Source organism: Melitaea cinxia, chromosome 29, assembly GCF_905220565.1.
Source record: "Melitaea cinxia chromosome 29, ilMelCinx1.1, whole genome shotgun sequence".
In the NCBI taxonomy this organism is placed as follows: domain Eukaryota; kingdom Metazoa; phylum Arthropoda; class Insecta; order Lepidoptera; family Nymphalidae; genus Melitaea; species Melitaea cinxia.
Window position 1 is genome coordinate 8,955,593 of NC_059422.1, and position 24,478 is coordinate 8,980,070.

Sequence of the window (24,478 nt, forward strand, 5' to 3'; positions counted from 1 at the left end):
CAGTAATGGTTCAGTTCTAAAATGATTATTTGTACATTCAGACGTAGACAAATTAAAAAATAATAAATTTAATTTAATTTAAAGAAATCATATTTTTTGTATGTGTTTATTTTGATGTTAATTTTTTATCAAAAACATATTTTTTACGAATAAATATACAGCTGATAGGAAAACAAAACAGTGAAATTTCAGAACGCACTGCAAGTGCAACAGCGAAATACTACACCGCGCACCATCGGTCGGCGAAAAAAATTAAAAAAGTCCTCCATATTTGCCTGTGCGGTATTTTACCTGTGCCTAAATTTGAAAACTAGAGTGTGTACAAAATTCAACAGTGTGGCTAAGGTGACGCCGTTCCCGAGCATGACTTATTCCGGAAGGAATAAATTCGAGGTGAGCCATCGATCTCCGACCACTTTGTTTGTGTTTTCATCGGGTCAAAAACAGCTGACATGCTATCGATGTTGCTATTCCTTTGTTCTCTATTACGTTTTAAGAACCATCATAAAATATTACACTCATCACAAATACCCATAATCACGGATGAAATAGAGATCGTTACGATGATAGAGCTACGTCTATTTTTATACGTGTTTAATTTATCTGAATGTTTCTTACGCGATATGTTTTTTGTTTTAAGGTCGGCGATGTTTATCGCATTAATCAATTAGGTATAATTTATTTGTAAAGTGTAACGACCGAGGTTCAACAAACTCGGAAATGTAGCGATACCGTTATGCGACGAATCACTAAAAATTCATTCACTTGAAACCATTGTTTAGAAAAAAATAAGAATAACGAGTCTCCCACGACCGAAACACTCATTATTTTTTTTAATTAAATCATAAAATAAAAATTTAATAACGTAAATGTTAATTAAAATAAATGATCAATAATCAATAAAGTAATTTAAATGTCGATATTTCCGTCGTTGTGATATTTATAAACAACGCATTAAATCGTAATTAAGATATCCATTTTTATCAGGAAAAGAATCATTGGCATTTCATAGAATTACTTATAAAAGTAAATTTTAAGTATTTTTTTTAACTTGTATCAATAAGACCTAATATCCTTCTCCTACATTGAGAAAGAGGCCTATGCCCAGCAGTGGGATATTACAGGCTGAAGCGATGAATAAGATAAATAAAAAAGCTTTTGTCTCAGTTCTGACACGCCATTGGAGTCTACTCCTTCACAACGATTACTATTTAAAAATGGGAATATTTTATGAAATTAATAAAATTATTATTAATTAAATTATAAATACTCTCAAATCAAAAAAATAATTCACGCCTTTTGTTTGTACTCGTATGGGTCCAGTAAATGCTGCTACTATTGTACATATACCTTACACTAGCATTTCGCTCAGGTTTCGCATGGGTATTTAACAAAAATTTCAAAATAATTTTTTTTCTCTAATTTTTTTAAAATATTAAAAAATAGCCTATGTTATCCGCAGATAGTGTAGCTTCCCAAGAGTGAAAGAATTTTTCAAATCGGTTGTGTAGTTTTTAGTTTCCTATTCAATGCAAACAAACAAAGAAACAAACAAACAATCAAATCTTTCCTCTTTATAATAGTAGTTTCTCTTCATAGACAAAGAATGTCTTTGACAAAAATAATTATTTAAATTGGTGTCATTAATAGATACGAAGATGTTTAAACATACACTCGACAGTACATAAACATAAATACATAAAGATAAGAGATAAATAAATATACATATCAAATTATGCTGTGATGTAACAATATCCATGTTGGATAGTAAATAATTTTTATGTCTGTTTGTTCCGGCTAATCTCTGAAATGGCTGGACCGATTTTGATGGGACTTTCACTGGCAGATAGCTGATGTAATAAGGAGTAACTTAGGATACTTTTATTTTAGAAATTTATTTTATAACACCTCGAACTAAACCATATATTTTTTGTCAATATCCACGCAGACGAAGTCGCGGAAACAGCTAGTTACTGATAAAATTTGTCATATGTACATCAGATTTAATGTAACTAGTGGTCGCCCAGTGGCCGAAATTCGACCATAATTTAACCACAGACTTTAACAATAAACAAAAGAGTATATATTATGTGTGTTTTTTTATTGATTTAATGTACTTTTTTATGCATTATTAAAAAAAAAAAACATTCTGCACTCCTCTATATAAGGGTGCGATATTTCATACTCCTCCATCCGCGCAGTTTCGTAAGTTTTTTTTATATAACTAGGTCGGGAAGCGTTCGACTCACCTGATGGTAAGCGATTACCGTAGCTTGTAGACGCCTACAACACCAGAAGCATCGCAAGCGCGTTGCCGACCCAATCCCCAATCCCTCCCAGGAGCTCGGGTCACCTTACTCACCAACAGGAACACAATACTGCTTGAAAACAGTATTATTTAGCTGAAACATCGGCTTTCGATTAAATAAAAAATTATCAAAATCGGTACACTCAGTAAAAAGTTATGCGGATTTTCAAGAGTTTTCCACGATTTCTGTGGGATCCCATCATCGGATCCTGGTTTCCTTATCATGGTACCAAACTATGGATATCTCCTTTCCAACAAAAAAGAATTATCAAAATCGGTTCATAACCGACGCTGTTATTCCCGAACATACATACATATATATATATATATATATATATATATATATATATATATATATATATATATATGTATATGTATTTTTTTAATGTATGTACTTACATACATATATCGGTTAAGAATAACGACTTCAATTACATCGACAAGTAATACAACGTAGGTAAGCGAAAAAATAGTCAAGTAAATACGCATTATCAAAGATTACTCCATTAAATTTAAATAGGATCACAAGACAAGCATCAGATTTGAATAAAATAAGAATCATCAAAACCATCAATCATCAAAGTAGGTCGACGAATAAATAATAAAGTACGTGCGTACGTTAAGTTTAATTAAGATCTCAATCTTAATTAAACTTAAACGGAACCACATGACACGCATTTTCGATTAAAAAAAAGTCATTGAAATTAGTCCTCCCAGACAAAAGTAGGAGGTAACGTACCTATATAAAAAAAAAATCGATGGAATTGAGGACTTTATCATTGTTCGGAAATCGGTTAAAAATAATATACCTACCGAAAAATTCATAATTTATAACAAAATAAAAAAACAACTCAAGAAATAATATTCACTTCACAAATATGAAAATATTTAAACGTTTAGTTATAAGGAAAAAATGTAAATTTTAAACCATTCGAGACAAAACAGCTATTTATGTGTATTCATTTCTAAGAATGTATATAATTAAGTGCGGTATGTGGCGTGGATGCCGCCATTTGTTATTGTATGAATTTTTTGTTTTAATTTCGGTCATTGTGGCTGCTATTAATTTTATTATTTGGTCGTTACAGATGTGCTTTTGGGAGCACTAAATTTTAACGTGTTCAAGGTATTATATGTTGTCCTGAAAAACAGCTACCAAATTTGATAGCTTACATACAGATAACAGCGCCATCTACCGGGTCCAACTGAGATAAAAACTACCCTATCTCCCAAGTTGGACCAAATTACAGATGCTCACAAAATTTGATAAAAATTGGTTCAGTAGTTTCGGAGTTTATTGCCCACATACATCGTGACACGAAATTTTTATATATACATAGATTATTATGTTGGTTTATAGATTGATAGGCCTCTAGTTGATTGATAGGCCCCTCTTTCACCACGTTGGAGAAGGATCGAAACAATCCACCACCCTGCTCCACTATAACCCGGTTGTTTAAATGCGCTAATCTCAGGAACTAATGGTTCGAATTGACAAATTCGTTTTATTTTAAATAGGCGTATTTCCCGAGGAAGGCTTTAGACTAGTTTTCCCCCAAATTGATACGTATGGAACCGTGGGGAGCGGCTAGTGTAACATAATTTGTTGTAATGTTCCAGATCGCTCGGTTTTCGAGCGACGATGAGAACCACATAAACAAAAAGCTCCCCAAGGAGCTGCTGCTGAGGATACTCTCCTACCTCGATGTGGTCTCGCTGTGCAGGTGCGCTCAGGTGCGTTGAACCTTTACCTTTATCTTTACCTGTATCTTTACCTTTACCTGTATCAATAAATTGTGAACAGGTGAACACTTGTAATACTTGTTTCAAATTGTTTTCAATTGGCGTTATGATATGTTTAACAATCACCTAACCTAAATATAAATTTATAAATGATGTAATTGCTGGTACTGATTTGTGTTTATAATATTTTTTCGTCGTTTTGTGTATGCGTACATTTGTATACATGCACTTAATTTGACTGCGTGTTAAGTGTATCAAAATGCCTTGTCACTGGCATTTTTATATGTATACTAGCTGACTCGGCAAACGTTGTCTTGCCGCTAAACGCTATTTAAAAATAGGAGTTGGTGGTAGAAGGGTGAAAATTTAGGGTTGTATGCATTTTTTAACGCCAAATTATAATAATAAAAAAAATATATATATATATATATATAATTTATCTAAAAGTTAAAAAAAAAATATTTTGGGTTGGACTACCCTTAACATTTAGGGGGATGAAAAATAAATGTAGTTCGATTCTCAGACCTACCCAATATGCAAACAAAATTTCATGAGAATCGGTCAAGCCGTTTCGGAGGAGTTTAACTACAAACACCGCGACACGAGAATTTTATATATTAGATAAAATGTACTAAAGAAAAGCTATCAAAATTTGAACTCTGTTATATGGATAAAGACGCAAAGAGTCCAGGCTTGATATAACTGACTGTGCCGTAAGTGTAACAAAGGCGACTTGATGTCACTAACACTATTACAAACTATCGACTTGTGTACTTTAATCACTACAGAAACACACATACACACACAAGGATATAGATATGTTAAGTGATCTTTATTAAAGGTTTGTGTTAAATCTGATTGCAGGTGTCAAAGCTATGGAACATCCTCGCGCTGGACGGCTCCAACTGGCAGAGGATAGACCTGTTCGATTTCCAGCGGGACGTGGAGGTGAGGGCTTTAGCTATTATTAATTAGGTACGGATAGTTGATACCGCTTGTGTGTTTGATATCTGCAGGATGTTATCTATATAATACAATTCTTATACTTGGACTAAATGAAAAAAATAAAAAAAAAATAGGAAAATGTACAGATAAAAAAAGTGTTCTTTAGACCACACGACTTAAGACTTTCTCTACCGACTCTTTCTATCTTCACTAACTTATATCTCCCTCTCAACTTCCGTTCGCCTCGCCCGATTACACTCCTCGTAACGCTCTCGTCACGCATTCACCAGTCATACGTCATTACTCCCCAAGTCAAACGTACGTAAAGAAGTTTTACTTCGAGAACAAAAAAAAGTGTGCGTGTGCAATTCACACACGGCAGAAGTGGAACTTCTGAAACGTAGCCTACGAGAGATGTTTTTCACAGAGAATATAAAATACAGTGTAATGTATTCCATCTCGTTCTCTCCTATACATTTATGTGTTTCTGTCTTTATCGTGACGCATCGAGTTTCACAGAGTTTCGAATCACAACGGTTCTAAAGAAGTTTGACTTCAAAATAATGAAAACATTGTAAAAGTGAAATACCGTCAGCGTCGGACCGCGTCCTACTTTTACTAGTTACAAGACTTCTTAATTATTGTTTTGTTTTGTTGTGGGCTCGGTTTTCCGTATTTAGACACAAAGGTCCGTTATGCGTGAAAAGATGGCTGACTAGTTCAGCCAGCCCAACTACTTTCAGAAGCTCAGAAGCCTCCTGGGGCCTTCACAGGCTTCTCGGAGCGTCCTTATTTCCTTAAAGATGGTAGCCCGGTGTGCGGCCACTCCCTCGCATTCCAGGATTACGTGGGCGGCTGTTTCTTCATCAGCCAGACATTCCCTGCAAAGAGGGCTGTCCGTTGCATTCATAATGAATAGTCGGTGATTAAGTGTGAAGCCATGTGACCGGTAATCGTGTCAACAACTATTCTGACAGACTTATTGAGTAATAAATCGCCTGTAGGTAAAGCGTAATGCTTGATGTTTGATGAGAGGCATGGACAGCTTAGAGGTTATTAATTATAATTAAAAAATAAAAATACAATTCCGTACAGAGTAACTCAAATATAGAGAACATTTGTATTTATAACAGTGGCGTTTACAAATTGAAAAGTTGTTCTAACTTGTCAAATGTACTATATACTTACTGATTAATATTTAAACAACTTTAGTTCTAAATACAAATGACAGATAAAAAAATCACAGGTGATCATGTTTTAAAGCTAAATTGTGTCATTTTTTCCATACTAACTTAAATATTAAATATGTTATTTTATATAACTCACTCTCATATACATATATCCTTCATCTACATGGAGAAAGAAGCCTACGCCGACTGGGGTAGTACCAACTGAGGTAGGGCACAGCAGGAATTTCCTGCTCAAAATATGGAGCAGCCCGACTGGGGTAGTACCTCGACCTTACAGAAGATCACAGCAAAATAATACCGTTTTCAAGCAGTATTGTGTTCCTGTTGGTGAGTAAGGTGACCAGAGCTCCTGGGGGATTGGGGATTGGGTCGGCAACGCGCTTGCGATGCTTCTGGTGTTGCAGGTGTCTATAAGCTACGGTAATCGCTTACCATCAGGTGAGCCGTGCGCTTGTTTGCCGACCTAGTGACATAAAAAAAAAAAAACGCCCGGCAGTGGGATGTGACAGGCTGAATCGTATATACACCAGGTCATAAAATCATCTTCATTTAAATAGGCTTCATAGCCTTGAAATCGTCATTTTAAAAATTAAAATATTAATTACGGTTAAGAGTGAAGCCACTACCGATTCGGAATGTAGGTTCTATAGATAAGAATCGAAAAAAAAACTCCACTCGTCATAACAATTAACATCACATCATATATTAACTCCACAGGGTCCGGTCATAGAGAACATCTCACTCCGCTGCGGTGGCTTTCTCCGGCAACTGTCGCTGAGAGGCTGCGAGAGCATCGCCGATGGTTCCATTAAGACTTTAGCGCAGGTACTTGTATATAATACTTTTAGAGACCGGAAGTCTCTAAATGAAGCGATGGTCAGATGAGATCAGAAGGGTTGCAGGCCCATTATAGCAGAGGGCTGCATTGTCCCGAGAGAAGTGGAAGGAGTTGGAGGAGGCCTTTGTGTCCCAAAGACACGCAGATATACGTTAGCATGTACCCTTTTTGTAATATTGTCGATCAACATGAATTGTAAGAAACTTTGTTAACTATATCCGCAATAAAGGTTTAACAATAATAATAATAAGAGACCGGAAGTGGTTAATGATTAAAATGCTAAGATGATTATAGTTATAACTATTGTAACCGGCAGACTTTGTCTTGTCCGGAACAGAGATACCACATTTGATCGCTGACATACCGACAGTAGTACATGAACCTGTAAGGTTATGTCATCGGAGATATGAAACGACTGGATCTATTCTAATCTGATTTATTACTGCTCTCAATCGCAAACATTACACATTATTACCCGACTGCTAAGGAAGGGTTATGTTTTTCGCGCGTATCTTGTATGTATGTAATATTCTTTACTACCTCATATTTCCAGAACCACTGAACGGATTTACATAATTGAGGTATCGTTAGGTTCGTCTTAGCTGCCCAAGTGTTCTTATATAAGTACTTATTAAGGCACTCTTACGCTACTACTACATATAACATCAATATAACATTTACTTACACACTACAAACCCATTGAAATATACCTACAAAATTTTAATCAAATCGGCGGCGGCACAGTGTCCTATGCCCAGTAGTGGGATGTTACAGGCTGAAAAAAATCGTGTTTCAGTCGTGCCCCAACATCGAGGACCTGAACCTGAACAAGTGCAAGAAGGTGTCGGACGTGGCGGTTCAGGCGATCGGCCGCCGGTGCTCCAAGTTGCAGAAGTACGTACTGTCTAGTAGAATATAACTGAGGCAGGGTACAGCTGGAAATATCCTGCTCAAAATATGGAAGTACCTCGACCATACTGAAGATCACAGCTAAATAATACTGCTTTCGAGCAGTATTGTGTCGCTATGGTGACTAAGGTGGCCAGAGCTCATGGGGGAATTGGGGATAAGGTTTGGCAACGCTGGCTTTTGGTGTTGCAGGTATCTATAAGCTACGGTAATCTCTTACCATCAAGTGAGCCGTACGCTTGTTTGATAACCTAGTTGTATAAAAAAAAATACACTTACATCTATAGGATATTGCTGTCCTGTCGATTCCGTTTGTTATCATAAACGCCTGATAGCGATCGTTACTCATAGTTCTAGTAGTTTGACTAGTCCGTTGCAGTTTGTAGTGACCCTGCTTTCTGCTCCAGGAGTTGTGAGTTCGAATCCCGCTTGAAACTGGGTGTAATATTTATATTTATCTATGTAATTATATACGTTTTATTTCTATGTATATTTATTAAAATAATATTTAGTTATAATTAGTCGACTGTTACCTATAACAGAAGCATTAAGTTGCTTACCATAGGAACAGACGAAAGGTGACATACAAGCATTGGTCTACGTTGATATAGCTGCAGCATAATTGTAAATAAAAGTAGCTTTTAAGGGAACAATAATATAAAATTAATGTTATTCTTTTAATACAATTACAGAATCAACCTCGACTCGTGCCCCAGCGTCACAGACATTTCACTGAAAGCTCTGTCGGACGGATGTCCGGTGAGTTCATTGTATTTACTTAACTTTTACAATTTAAATTGTTTTTGTAGGTATATACCGCTTAAATGTATTGTAAATTAATTTAATTATATGTACTAAACTTGCGTTGTTGATAGCGCACTACTACCGACATATTTTTTCTTATACTACTTTTATTAAAGGTTGCCTGGAAGAGATCGTTATAAGCGATAAGGCCGCTTTTGCATACATTATTTGTTTTGGTATCAAATCGTTCTAAAATGTATCTTCTTTTTTGTGTGTGCAATAAAGTTTAATAAATAAATAAATAAAACAAAAAACTGAAAAAGTAAGTGTATCAAATTTTTTTATATTTGTTTAAATAAAATCAAAATTTACTTTATTCAAATCGGCTTCAAAAAGCACTTCTAAACCTTAATTATACATAATAAAATTACATTTCATTAAAAGAAGTAAAAATGATTTTATTTAATGGTAATGTGGTAGATAAAGATGAAAATTGTGTAACAACTTAGTACAGTTCATTATAAAATATTCAATTCAAGGCTATAGCTACTTAAATTAAAAGGTCATTGACACGAGAGTCCAGAGTAATGAAAATCAGATAGCTAACTGATAGTTAACTGAGGTAGGGTACGGCGGGAAATATCCTGCTCAAAATCTGGAGCAGCCCGACTGGGGTAGTACCTCGACCTTACAGAAGATCACAGCTAAATAATACTGCTTTCAAGCAGTATTGTGTTCCTGTTGGTGAGTGAGGTGGCCAGAGCTTTGGAGAGAATTGGGGAGATGGGGCTTCTTGTGTTGCAGACGTCTGTAAGCTACGGTAACCACTTACCATCAGCCGTACCGTACGGTGTATAAATTAAATAATAATTTTTGTTAGTGTGTTTTTATTAGTATATCATATTTTTATTGCTGAAATATTAATACTTGTAAGTATAATTTTGTATAAGTTGTATAATTACTCTTTTATTGGTAAAAATAATTTAAATATTGTTTTTGTATCATATTGTACAAGAGATTCTTTCCCCTATCTCCAAATATGTTAATTATTTTAATGTATTTTCATCTCGCTTCAGCCTGTAATATCCCACTACTGGGCATAGGCCTCTTTCCCCACGTAGGAGAAGGATCAGAGCTTAATCCACCACGCTGCTCCAATGCGAGTTGGCCGATATATTCCCCACTATGAGTAATGATCGCTATAAGGTGTAAATGATAACAACCGGGACCGACAGCTTAACGTGCTCTCCGAGACACGGTGGGGAGACCCACAAGGACTGCACAAACACCCGGACCACAGCAAAGACCTGTATGGCCAATACAAATGTTTCTCATGTGCGGGGATCGAACCCGCAACAGGCATAATCCATGGCTATGACCGTTGCGCCAACGCGGCGGTGTATTTTCATTTAATGTTGTATAATAAGTGTGAATTATAAGTGTGAAGCTATTTTAAATTTTAAGGATAGACATAAACACTGTGATGATGACCTAAATTTTTTTAAACATTGTAATATCTTACCAGTTAATATTCAATTTAAGTATATAATGTTAAAGGAAAATTATTGAAATAAAAAATTCTGGCAACATGTTAAACACCCTACTTACACCCGTGCTATCGCAAAAAACCGGTTATGGACTACTAGGCGCATACACAACACATATGGTGAGCGAACTACCGCTTATTTAGTGCCTAGACTAATAAATGACTTACCATCAAAATTGATTGAAAGTATTACACCAATTAACTTAAAAAATAAACTTAAAAATTACTTTCTTGATACTATTGTGACTTGACATATTTAGTGGTGTGCATTTTTTTATTTGAGTTTGCCAGCTTGCTTCTAATAGGAGGGTGGATAATTATGTAATTATTTTATATATATATTTAGTTCATTGGTTACTAAATAGCATTGTCATAAACCTGCGTGGTTTTTAATGCTATTTATATTAAATATGTACAATATTGTTTATTTGATAAATAAATTAAAAAAAAAATATTGAAACAATCACAATTTCCAGCTGCTAACCCACGTGAACGTGTCGTGGTGTCAGTCCATCACTGAGAACGGAGTGGAGGCACTCGCGAGGGGTTGCCCCAAGCTTAAGAGCTTTATATGCAGAGGTATGACGGCACTTTTAAATTTAATTTAATCTAAGATTTGGTGTTGCTAACTACAATTGTAATAATAATTAAGGTAAGGCGTAACATAAAATAAAAAAAAAACAAAAAAAAAATGAAAATTAAAAAAAAAAACAAAAAAAATGAAAATTAAAAAAAAATTAAAAAAATCTATATCTTTCTGTATGTAAGATATCAATTAAGTTAGCGTAATTTTGGTCGGTAGACTTATGTCTGCATGAGGGACACTTAAGTTAGAATAATTGGTTTTCTTAATGTAAGCTGCAGTAGTGTACCAAATAACGATCACTAAATAATAATAATATAAATTATAAATTGATTTTGATAAAAATAAAAATTGGAATAACAAAAGCACGGACATTATAAGCCTGTGGACATATCTTTATAAAAAAAAAGAAAAAACTACAATAATGGTCTATAATAATTCTGGATAAAGAGATTTACAAATGAAGAATATTAATATTAAAACTAGTGTATTGAAATAAATGTATGACACACACAGTCACACATGCTGTGTCACGATTTTCTATTATAAAAATCTTGAATTTTTCATTGGAAATGGGAATATTTTGTTGTATGCCCAGCAGTGGGAATATTTTGTTGTATGCCCAGCAGTGGGATGTTACTGGCTGGATCTAAACGAATGATTAAAACTCCTGCAGGGTGCAAGAACGTGAACGACAAGGCGGTGTCCTGCCTCGCCACCTACTGCCCGGACCTCGAGGTACTCAACGTGCAGGGCTGCGATGTAAGTACTACACTGCCCATACATTTACTGACTACGGAGAATGAGGGGACCGTCCTTGTGTTTGTGTTGTGTGTGTAGGATGAACCATGTGGTTACTTTATATGTGATGTGATGATGTGGTAGGAAAACGAATAATATGGTTCTTTATTAGGGCTCTACAACATTGCTGGATTGTTTGAGATCATCACAAACATACTGGTTCCATTGGGTTGCGCACTGTGGATATCAATTTATTACTACTCTGAGAATATAGCCACCCGCTCTCGTCCCGGGGGTGTCGTAAGAGGCGACTAAGGGATAACACAGATTCACTACCACCATGGAACTGTTAAAGCCGACCGTTGGTGGGATAATCATCCAACTGCTGACTTCCTAACACAGGCCAAAGATAGGCATCAGCTTCTTTGGTGTGACAAAGCCAGCCCTGCGGTCAGTAACCCGCCTGCCCAGCGTGGTGACTATGGGCAAAAAACCATCAATTTGCGCCGAAAATTTCGGCCCTCAGATCCCGGCAGCCCCATTATTCCCGGTTCGCCGGCTTTAGATTAGGAAAAACCGAATTTCGGGACCGTGGGGGGAAGGGGGGAGACGCTACCCCTGGTACCACTGTCACACTTCGAAACCCCATGGTTACGGAGATATCCATGGTTAAAGTTTAGAGGTTAGAAGAAGAATTTCGCAGCTTTCACGTTATTTTCACATTTCACACGCGTTTTTTCACATTTCTCACGATATTTTCACATTTCACACGTTATTTTCACGTTTCAGAAGTTATTTTAAAAATAAAAACAATCTCGACTCCAAGATCAACAAACGATACAACTTACGTTACTCATGCTGCGTTCCGTAGTTTTCACATGTAATTTTCACATTTCGCACTTGATTTTCACATTTCACACGTTAATTTAACGTTTTCACACGATTTTTTTAACAAACGATACAACTAATGTTTAACAACTGAGAAATAGATGTTTTAATAAAAAATGACAGGCCACTTATCGTTTCGCTCCAAAGCAATGTAAGCATAAATTCATCGTTTTTGTTTAAATAATTGTAAAGGCAAAGGTGACCATACAACCTTGTTTCATGTTATGTTTTTCACTTAAATATATTTTATTTTTATTTATTTACTGTTATATACGAAAAATACCATATATTTTAGTTCATTTTATATGACAATAAATAAATTAAAAAAAATATAATGAAGTGAAAAACATGACATGAAAAAAATTACCATAATCTATCTGACTGAAACCGACCGTTTATAGGCATAATTCCGTTACAAAAAAATACCTAACCTATCTAATTTAAAAATTACACCGTTTATAGGCATTGATTTGTTACTAAAAAAACCCTAACCTATCTAATTTAAAAATTACACCGCTTATAGACATCGTTTTGTTACAAAAAAAAAAAAAAAAAATCCTAACCTATCTAATTTAAAAATTACACCGTTTATAGGCATAGTTTTGTTACAAAAATACCCTAACCTATCTAATTTAAAAATTACACCGCTTATAGACATCGTTTTGTTACAAAAAAAATCCTAACGTATCTAATTTAAAAATTACACCGTTTATCGACGTAATTTTATAACAGTAAATAAATAAAAATAAAATATATTTAATTAAAAAACATAACACGAAACAAGGCTGTATGGTCTTAGACCTTTGCCTTTACAGTTATTTAAACAAAAACAATGAATTTATGCCTACATTGTTTTGGAGCGAAACGATAAGTGGCCTGTCATTTTTTTCTAAAACATCTATTTCTCAGTTTTTAAACATTAGTTGTATCGTTTGTTAAAAAACCGTGTGAAAACGTTAAATTAACGTGTGAAATGTTAAAATCATGTGCGAAATGTGAAAATAACATGTGAAAACTACGGAACGGAGCATGAGTAACATAAGTTGTATCATTTGTTGATCTTGGAGTCAAGGTCGTTTTTATTTTGAAAATAACTTCTGAAATGTGAAAATAACGTGTGAAATGTGAAAATAGCGTGTGAAATGTGAAAAAACGCGTGTGAAATGTGAAAATCATGCGTGAAAGCTCCGAAATTCTTCTTCTAACCTCAAACATTTAACCACGGGATTTCGAGGTGTGACAGTTGTACAGGGGTAGCGTATATGCTACCGTAACCGCTTACCATCAGGTGAGCCGTACGCATGCTTACCGACCTAGTTTTATAAAAAAATGACTTAAACATACAGATTAGCCGCTAGAAGTAGTTAGGTAACCCGGTGTCGCCGGTCCCCAGAGCCTCACGGACGAGTCCATCGGCCGACTGGGCGGCGCGCTGCGGCGCCTGTGCGTGTCGGGCTGCGGCCGCCTCACGGACGCCGCGCTCGCCGCGCTGGCCGCGCACTGCCCCGCGCTCGCCACGCTGGAGCTGGCGCAGTGCGCGCTGCTGAGCGACGCGGGCTTCCAGGCGCTGGCGCGGGTGAGTGGGCGTGGGCAGTGGGCGGTGGGCAGTGGGCGGTGGGCAGTGGGCCGCCCCGCGCTGGCCACGCTGGAGCTGGCGCAGTGCGCGCTGCTGAGCGACGCGGGCTTCCAGGCGCTGGCGCGGGTGAGTGGGCGGGGGCAGTGGGCGGTGGGCAGTGGGCGGTGGGCAGTGGGCCGCCCCGCGCTGGCCACGCTGGAGCTGGCGCAGTGCGCGCTGCTGAGCGACGCGGGCTTCCAGGCGCTGGCGCGGGTGAGTGGGCGTGGGCAGTGGGCGGTGGGCAGTGGGCGGTGGGCAGTGGGCCGCCCCGCGCTGGCCACGCTGGAGCTGGCGCAGTGCGCGCTGCTGAGCGACGCGGGCTTCCAGGCGCTGGCGCGGGTGAGTGGGCGTGGGCAGTGGGCGGTGGGCAGTGGGCGGTGGGCAGTGGGCCGCCCCGCGCTGGCCACGCTGGAGCTGGCGCAGTGCGCGCTGCTGAGCGACGCGGGCTTCCAGGCGCTGGCGCGGGTGAGTGGCCGGTGGGCGGTGGGCCGTGGGCAGTGGGCAGTGGGCCGCCCCGCGCTGGCCACGCTGGAGCTGGCGCAGTGCGCGCTGCTGAGCGACGCGGGCTTCCAGGCGCTGGCGCGGGTGAGTGGGCGGTGGGCGGTGGGCAGTGGGCAGTGGGCAGTGGGCCGCCCCGCGCTGGCCACGCTGGAGCTGGCGCAGTGCGCGCTGCTGAGCGACGCGGGCTTCCAGGCGCTGGCGCGGGTGAGTGGGCGTGGGCAGTGGGCGGTGGGCAGTGGGCCGCCCCGCGCTGGCCACGCTGGAGCTGGCGCAGTGCGCGCTGCTGAGCGACGCGGGCTTCCAGGCGCTGGCGCGGGTGAGTGGGCGTGGGCAGTGGGCGGTGGGCAGTGGGCGGTGGGCAGTGGGCCGCCCCGCGCTGGCCACGCTGGAGCTGGCGCAGTGCGCGCTGCTGAGCGACGCGGGCTTCCAGGCGCTGGCGCGGGTGAGTGGGCGTGGGCAGTGGGCGGTGGGCAGTGGGCCGCCCCGCGCTGGCCACGCTGGAGCTGGCGCAGTGCGCGCTGCTGAGCGACGCGGGCTTCCAGGCGCTGGCGCGGGTGAGTGGGCGGTGGGCGGTGGGCCGTGGGCGGTGGGCAGTGGGCCGCCCCGCGCTGGCCACGCTGGAGCTGGCGCAGTGCGCGCTGCTGAGCGACGCGGGCTTCCAGGCGCTGGCGCGGGTGAGTGGGCGGTGGGCGGTGGGCAGTGGGCAGTGGGCAGTGGGCCGCCCCGCGCTGGCCACGCTGGAGCTGGCGCAGTGCGCGCTGCTGAGCGACGCGGGCTTCCAGGCGCTGGCGCGGGTGAGTGGGCGGTGGGCGGTGGGCCGTGGGCAGTGGGCAGCGGGCCGCCCCGCGCTGGCCACGCTGGAGCTGGCGCAGTGCGCGCTGCTGAGCGACGCGGGCTTCCAGGCGCTGGCGCGGGTGAGTGGGCGGTGGGCGGTGGGCCGTGGGCAGTGGGCAGTGGGCCGCCCCGCGCTGGCCACGCTGGAGCTGGCGCAGTGCGCGCTGCTGAGCGACGCGGGCTTCCAGGCGCTGGCGCGGGTGAGTGGGCGGTGGGCGGTGGGCAGTGGGCAGTGGGCAGTGGGCCGCCCCGCGCTGGCCACGCTGGAGCTGGCGCAGTGCGCGCTGCTGAGCGACGCGGGCTTCCAGGCGCTGGCGCGGGTGAGTGGGCGGTGGGCGGTGGGCCGTGGGCAGTGGGCAGTGGGCCGCCCCGCGCTGGCCACGCTGGAGCTGGCGCAGTGCGCGCTGCTGAGCGACGCGGGCTTCCAGGCGCTGGCGCGGGTGAGTGGGCGGTGGGCGGTGGGCAGTGGGCAGTGGGCCGCCCCGCGCTGGCCACGCTGGAGCTGGCGCAGTGCGCGCTGCTGAGCGACGCGGGCTTCCAGGCGCTGGCGCGGGTGAGTGGGCGTGGGCAGTGGGCGGTGGGCAGTGGGCCGCCCCGCGCTGGCCACGCTGGAGCTGGCGCAGTGCGCGCTGCTGAGCGACGCGGGCTTCCAGGCGCTGGCGCGGGTGAGTGGGCGTGGGCAGTGGGCGGTGGGCAGTGGGCGGTGGGCAGTGGGCCGCCCCGCGCTGGCCACGCTGGAGCTGGCGCAGTGCGCGCTGCTGAGCGACGCGGGCTTCCAGGCGCTGGCGCGGGTGAGTGGGCGGTGGGCGGTGGGCCGTGGGCAGTGGGCAGTGGGCCGCCCCGCGCTGGCCACGCTGGAGCTGGCGCAGTGCGCGCTGCTGAGCGACGCGGGCTTCCAGGCGCTGGCGCGGGTGAGTGGGCGTGGGCAGTGGGCGGTGGGCAGTGGGCCGCCCCGCGCTGGCCACGCTGGAGCTGGCGCAGTGCGCGCTGCTGAGCGACGCGGGCTTCCAGGCGCTGGCGCGGGTGAGTGGGCGTGGGCAGTGGGCGGTGGGCAGTGGGCGGTGGGCAGTGGGCCGCCCCGCGCTGGCCACGCTGGAGCTGGCGCAGTGCGCGCTGCTGAGCGACGCGGGCTTCCAGGCGCTGGCGCGGGTGAGTGGGCGGTGGGCGGTGGGCCGTGGGCAGTGGGCAGTGGGCCGCCCCGCGCTGGCCACGCTGGAGCTGGCGCAGTGCGCGCTGCTGAGCGACGCGGGCTTCCAGGCGCTGGCGCGGGTGAGTGGGCGTGGGCAGTGGGCGGTGGGCAGTGGGCGGTGGGCAGTGGGCCGCCCCGCGCTGGCCACGCTGGAGCTGGCGCAGTGCGCGCTGCTGAGCGACGCGGGCTTCCAGGCGCTGGCGCGGGTGAGTGGGCGGTGGGCGGTGGGCCGTGGGCAGTGGGCAGTGGGCCGCCCCGCGCTGGCCACGCTGGAGCTGGCGCAGTGCGCGCTGCTGAGCGACGCGGGCTTCCAGGCGCTGGCGCGGGTGAGTGGGCGGTGGGCGGTGGGCAGTGGGCAGTGGGCAGTGGGCCGCCCCGCGCTGGCCACGCTGGAGCTGGCGCAGTGCGCGCTGCTGAGCGACGCGGGCTTCCAGGCGCTGGCGCGGGTGAGTGGGCGGTGGGCGGTGGGCCGTGGGCAGTGGGCAGTGGGCCGCCCCGCGCTGGCCACGCTGGAGCTGGCGCAGTGCGCGCTGCTGAGCGACGCGGGCTTCCAGGCGCTGGCGCGGGTGAGTGGGCGGTGGGCGGTGGGCCGTGGGCAGTGGGCAGTGGGCCGCCCCGCGCTGGCCACGCTGGAGCTGGCGCAGTGCGCGCTGCTGAGCGACGCGGGCTTCCAGGCGCTGGCGCGGGTGAGTGGGCGGTGGGCGGTGGGCCGTGGGCAGTGGGCAGTGGGCCGCCCCGCGCTGGCCACGCTGGAGCTGGCGCAGTGCGCGCTGCTGAGCTACTCGGAATCATTTTGACTTCACGTCAAAGTTTTGCAAAACTAACCGTGGCCGTGTCTGTGGATTAACCAAAGGAACACCAATACAATCGATCCTACTCGATCATCCCTTGTCCAATACTGTAATAACTGTTCGTTTGTTCACAGAGTTGCAGAATGTTAGAGCGCATGGACCTCGAAGAGTGTGTTCTGATAACGGACGCAACGCTCGTGCACCTGGCGATGGGCTGTCCGCGGCTAGAGAAATTGGTGAGACTTGTTTCTACTAACTTTGTAACACAAATTTATAATATCTGTGACTTTTGAATAGAACTGGAACACCTTCTGAATGTCTTACTTGTGGTAGCAAAAGCCATAGTTAGCCAGTTGGCAGTTAAGCCATATTGCAATAAAGTCAAAGGAATCTAGACTTTACAGTACTAGATATAAGATTCTAGACGTATTCCTGGTACGCCAATAATAGGTCTTTACCTATGAAATTGCCGTTTTTAATGAAATAAGCTGACGCACTTTTTTTCTATATTTTTTATTTTTATTATACAAAGTAATTTGGAACCCATGGAATCAACGCATTTTTGCCAACGTAGTGGTAATTTATTGATGACTTTCTTGAAAAACTTTGCTAGACGGGAGGCAACAAACTCTTCAAAGGCATTTTGTACTGCCTCTCGGGTATTGAATTTTTTTTCCGTCAAAAAGTTATCCAAATTCTGAAAAAAGTGGAAGTCTGTAGAGGCAAGATCTGGTGAGTACGGTGGATGACGGAGAACTTCCAACCCCAGCTCTTGTAACTTGGAGACCGTCTGCTGTGCAGTATGAGGTCGCACCTATTATTATAAACCTATTATTATAACTATATTGACCAAAGGTGTTGGAGACGTGCGAGCTTCCCCATTATTGTGTCTAGTTCTTCACAGTACACATCTGCAGTAATGCTCATGCCGTTTGGTAAAAAGCTGTGATGAATTGCAGCGGCGCTAGACCACCAAACAGTTACCATCATTTTGTTAAGGCTCATTTTTCATTTAGGGCATTGTTTAGGTACTGAACCAGGATCTAACCAACTAGCCGAGCGCTTACGATTGTCGAATCCATTTTTCGTCACAAGTAACAATGAGATTCAATATGTCTTCGTTTGTGTGTCTGTTCAGCAGTGCAAGGCACGTCTCGACGTGTATTTTTGCGCTGGCGCTCATTCAATTCGCGAGACACCCATTTGTCGAGTTTCCTTACCTTGCCAATTTGACGGAAATCGACAGATATTGTTTTAGTGCTAACTCCGAAAGCTGCTGCTAATTCAGCTGTAGTTTGAGAATCATCAGCCTCCACAATCGCCTTTAATTCGTCATTGTCGACCAACATTTTCGTCCACCACGTGGTTCATTTCTTAAGTCAAAACTTCCGGAACGAAAGCGAGCAAACCAATAACGGGTGGTACCATCGTTAGTAGTGTTCGTACCGTAAACGTCGTTGATGTTGCGTTCCGCTTTTGCAGCTTTGCTACCACGACGGAACTCATACTCCACAATCATTCGAATTTTTAACATATCCATGATGACGAAAAACGTACAAATGCGGTGTAAACAGAACGCTAACCATGAGACAAATGACTAATTATAAAAAAAAAAAAATATATATATATATATATATATATATATATATATATATATATATATTTTTAAAATAATTTGAAATTCGAGTTCTTAGCGTTTTTTTTTTTTTTGACATAGCCAGGACGACGAAACGGCAATTTCATAGACAAAGACCTAATATGTTTTAGTTAAACTTACCAAATTAATCTGTTTCAATATTTTGGAAAGACGGACAGTTGTGACAAATCACAAGAGTCACGGACATCGCAATTAAAACAATACTAAATATACAAAAACAAAACAAGAATTTTTTCAAAGGTCAAATCCTTATTGTTTCGCTTACCATCAGATGAGCCGTACGCTTGTTTGCCGACCTAGTTGTATAAAGAAAAAAAAAAAGAATAACATAGTCTGTATTATACATATAAACATTTGTTAAAATTTTACTTTTTTTTTCGGTAAGTGACCAGCCTAATACAAGAATTGAATGAGAACGTGTTGTCTTATCATCGTCATCATCATCATCATTACAGCCTATACAGTCCACTGCTGGACATAGGCCTCCACAAGTTCGCACCAAAAATGCGTGAACTAATGTGTGTTGTCCATAGTCACCACGCTGGGCAGGCGGGTTGGTGACCACAGGGCTGGCTTTGTCGCACCGAAGACGCCGCTGCCCGTCTTCGGCCTGTTTATTTCAAAGCCAGCAGTTGGATGGTTATCCCGCTACCGGTCGGTTTTTTAAGCCGCCTCTTACGACACCCACGGGAAGAGAGGGGGTGGCTATATTCCTTAGTACCGTAGCCACACAGTACTACGTGTTGTCTGTTACAAGCTAAATATAATTTCAGACGCTATCCCACTGCGAACTAATAACGGACTACGGCATCAAGCAACTGTCCTTGTCGCCGTGTGCCGCTGAGCACCTTACAGTACTCGGTGAGATTCAACGTTTCTTATTATGCGTCCAAACTGACAAAAAATTAACGTAAAAACTCGAATTCGAGTCGAATTGACGACCCGATGGCGCAGCGGTTATATAGTACTGGTTATTGTTCTAGCGGTCGCGGGTTCGATCCTCGCACTTGACAATTATTTATGTTTTGTATTGGCCATATAGATGTTTGTCGTGGCCTGGGCGTTTGTGCTTATGTATTGTGTGTACATATTGTCCCCCCCCCCCCCCCCCCGGAACACAGGAGAAAGTCCTACTGGGGCAGTTGAGTGTAAAGCGTTTGTTTATCTATATTAATATTATAAAGAGGTAAAGTTTATAGCTTTGTTTGTATGTAGGGGGTAATATTCGCAAATACTGATCCGATCATGAACATTCTTTCACTAACAGAAAGCTACACTATTCAGGAGTGACATAGGCTATATTTTATTGTAATTGAACAAAAAATTCAGTAAATAAGAAAAAGATTAAAATATAATAGCAAAATGGTAAATAAGCTAGCGCCATCTATTGAAAACAATTTATTAGTCTTTCGACGTTATTAATTTAGTCTTATTTTAGTCTATCGACGACGTTTTCTCGATTTTTGATAGATGGCGTTGGAGCAACATATTATTTATTTAAGTGCTATAAAATGTGTTCTTTAAAGTATGTTATTTGGTTCTGTAATTTAAAATAATAAATACACGGGAGCAAGATATCATTTATTTAAGTGGGGGGACAATTGGACACTGCGCATCATGTACCGCGCATCGCATGACCGTTTTATTGTTTTTTCATCTATACGATAGGATGCGTCGTAGCAGACGTCGACGAAATTGAAACACAACATAATTAATTGCATCACAAAGATTATAATTAACGCCCAACGAAGTGGGCACGGGTCGGCTAGTTTATTTAATATATTGCGTACATAAACTCAACTCCAATCTGCCCCCAGGCCTAGACAACTGCCCGCTGGTGACGGACGGCGCGCTGGAACACCTGGCCTCGTGCCACAACCTCCAGCTCATCGAGCTCTACGACTGCCAGATGGTCACCAGGAACGCGATCCGAAAGCTGAGGGTGAGATTGGGGCTTGAACTGCTTGAGACACGAAAAAGAAAGGTTTTGTCTGTTTCGTTGTAACGGAAAGTGGATATTTTATGACGACTAAGAAGAAAAAAGTTAAGCAATTCATTTTTTGTTATCGACTCCAATATCATATAACTATAATCCACGTTTTAAAGGTAATGTTGTGTATCTCGTGGGACAAAGGGGTATTGTTTGTTAAAACATGGTGATTCAATTACGGGCATTCGTTACAAATCGCAATTGAGATGTTTGAGCTAGATATGACCAAAAATGTGTCAAGTATACGAGGCAGGACAAAATAAAATTACTTTCTTTTATATATAACGTTCGGACTCATGTTGAGGTATTTGTGAACATATCATCAAATACAGGGATTTGAAAGATTTTTCCATTCCCGCTGTGTTTATCGGACTTGGCTCTGTAGGATGAATGGTTGTCCCAAAGATGCAGTATGAATTAACAGACCAATAGAACACTTTGAAATAAATAAATAAAAAATGTTAAAATTTTATTATTATCTGAGAGATAGGGTAAAATGGTAGCTTTCGCTGGACTTTGATTTGTCAGTTTATTTACGTTGTTTTTAAATTAACACATTTTGTATACCCAAAAATGTATTTATCGAAAAAAAATATATATATATAGCTATATCAGTCAGCGGTTACCTATAACACAAACATTAAGTTGCTTACCGTAGGAACAGACGACCGTGTGTACGCTTAAGATGTTTATTAATCATTTATAAGAGTTGTTGCTGCGTAATACTTCACTTCACTCACTCACTTTAAATATACACCTCTGCTGTTGGAACTGATTTATTGAAATTAAATTCGACCTATATATTATTACACTTTAAAGAAAACGTTTGCGCGACCTATCGACGTCAAAATGAAACTAACTTATTACTGTAACTTAATTATGTTTAGTGACATCTATTGACATATTTAGGAACTTTAATATTTAAATCAATTTGTTTGATGGGTGGGATCCTCAATTATAAAATTTAACACTATTTTAATAATTTATTTATAAAATTTAATGTGAGAACTAGCTACTTAAATCTGTATTAAACAGAGTAATTATAATTATCTGTATATGTCACAGAACCACCTCCCCAACATCCGAGTACACGCGTACTTCGCGCCCGTCACGCCGCCTGTCACTGGAGGTGGCGCTCGGCCTCGTTACTGCCGCTGCTGCAACATCATATGAGAGCCCACAGTAGCCCACAGTGTGCCCACAGCCTGCCCACAGTGCGCCCACAGCCCGCCCACAGTGTGCCCGCATCGTGCCCACAGTGGGCCCACAGTGGGCCCACAGGGGCTAACGCTCGCGGGCCCTACGGTGCGTATACTGAACTGTTTCGGCCTCGGGGACTTTAGGTCGAGTGTGATAACGACTTTCTTATCTAGGTTCTAAATTTATATACCGTATGGTCTGGGGCAGTAAAGCCCGAGTCGGAGAAGTTGGGGCAGATTGGACTTGTTTGTTTCAAACGAGGTGAATGAGCGAAGTAAAACAACGAAACAATACTTGAATGTGTACAACAATACATTTAATACAATGTAAAATTTTGTCGAAAAGGGGGCATGTCGTCCCTACAGGTGAGGTGAAATGACTGCGGCGCTCGATTTATTAACAAATTAGGGATATTTTTTTTATTATGTCGCCACTCTTTCAAAGCTATACCATCCATAGTAATAGTAAATATGTGTAAAACTCGAGCCTTCGTTATTTACAATATGATACAAATATCCTTTATTTATTTTAACCAAATATTGATTGTAATAAAAATGTACGCCCCTAAACCTGGAGCGACTTAGACGGAATTACTAAGACTAGGTGTTTGATAAACAGCGGATTAATTGTGAACACGGTTTCAATTGTCTTCACTCAGTTGAAACTAAATATTAAAATGTAAACGAATCTAATAATACAAAACGAATGTAAGTTTATTGTAACAAACAGCTATATAATTATACAAATACAGTACAAGTAATAATTATAATTTAATATTTTCATCACTTATTCCGTAGTACACCAAAATTATGAAAATCGTTGTTTGTGATTGATCGATTGTTCACAATTGTTTTGTTGTAATTTTACACGAAATGTCGGGAATGTACTCATACTTGTGTAATATTTGTTTTGTCAAATTGTGCCCCAAACATCAAGCTCTGACTTCAAGACTGTCATAGGACTGTATATATTATATGATATGTAAATTGTTTTTACAATCATATTTCATTGATGGTTCATTAAAGATATCAAGGGAATGAGGTAGTAGCTTGATGTTGTAGTAAATACAAAATGTAACGCAAGGATGTCTCTAATACGAAAAATCCGATTCATAGTGGGTCAGTGAAACATTGTTTTAATTTCATATTTTTATGTGTACTGATTTCTATGTTAACTGCAAAGTGCTTATAGCACGATAACTTATTGCCCGTAACAATCTTTGCGCAACATTATACATACCTTATTATTAAAAATAAAATTAGTTAGTCTCGTAAATTTGGGGCACTGACATCACAAAAGTTGGGGCACTGACATCACAAAAGTCGGGGCACTTATCTGACATATTGTTTATAAGAATGTCTTTCGACGGAGACACGACGTAATAGCTGCGATGCTTTAATATAGATATTAGTGAGGTCTAGGGCTTAAGTGACAATATCACTGTGAGGGCAGCACCTCGATATTATACCTGTGTACAAGCGAATGGCATTAACACAAAACATCACTCAAACAGGCGCAGTAGTTGAAGCTCAGCTGTAAAGCTATTCTTTTTTTGTCTGAACTACTGCTAATAATACTAGCTGTATACTTTTTTATTTATCACGAAATTACTAAGAATATTGTGTATATTTTAAATAAGTAATAACAATAATATTCTTTATTGCACACCATTAAAAGAAACAAACAAAAGTAGTACAATTAGAGGGAGATGTACAAAGGCGGTCTTATCGCTAAAGGAGCGATTTCTTTCAACCTTTGGGTATAGGACGATATGGAAAGTATTGTATTATAAATATATGAATGATTTTTTTATTTGTAATTGTTTGACAAACTTCTTATTAAACTGTCATAGCACAGTTTTAATAATCTCATATCAATCGTCTTGATAGAACAGCCTTTGTAATTTAAAAAAATTTGAAATTAGAATGTCTGTTTTTATATCATGTATAATTGTGATATTTTTGTATAATTGTAAATGTCAAGGTGCTGTCAGTATTACGGAATAATGTAAAGATATAACTACATATACAAGGTGAAGTAAATGTTTTCTCGGGACGTAATCGTATAGAAACTATGATCTATATACTTAACTCCAATTGTACATTATGTAAACAATATTTTATTTACCGTTAAAATAATTACTATTTGAATCTCATTCTTTGAGGAGTACAAATAACAAAATTTGATTGATTTGATTTGAATAGTTATGAGTGCTGTAAAGGACTCACTATAGACGGCGCCACGGTCGCTTAGACCGAATATAAAA

General features: G+C 42.0%; 1 protein-coding gene across 1 annotated transcript; it reads left to right on the forward strand.

The window, feature by feature from the left end:
• Nucleotides 1–7: 7 nt before the first annotated feature.
• Nucleotides 8–22,549, forward strand: LOC123667964 (F-box/LRR-repeat protein 20). The gene is made up of 13 exons (XM_045601792.1): nt 8–393; nt 3,929–4,042; nt 4,916–4,999; nt 6,904–7,011; nt 7,821–7,918; nt 8,626–8,692; nt 10,700–10,802; nt 11,483–11,568; nt 13,829–14,011; nt 17,500–17,601; nt 19,796–19,883; nt 20,840–20,964; nt 22,078–22,549. The coding sequence occupies exons 1-13, from the start codon at nt 364–366 to the stop codon at nt 22,183–22,185; spliced, it is 1,296 nt and encodes a 431-aa protein (XP_045457748.1). The 5' UTR covers nt 8–363; the 3' UTR covers nt 22,186–22,549.
• The last annotated feature ends 1,929 nt before the right edge of the window (nt 22,550–24,478 follow it).

Coding starts and splice junctions, on each gene's coding strand:
- LOC123667964 (XM_045601792.1), top strand. CDS start 364: ATGACTTATTCCGGAAGGAATAAATTCGAG. Junction 7,012..7,820: donor CCATTAAGACTTTAGCGCAG/GTACTTGTATAT, acceptor ATCGTGTTTCAG/TCGTGCCCCAACATCGAGGA. Junction 11,569..13,828: donor TCAACGTGCAGGGCTGCGAT/GTAAGTACTACA, acceptor GCCGGTCCCCAG/AGCCTCACGGACGAGTCCAT.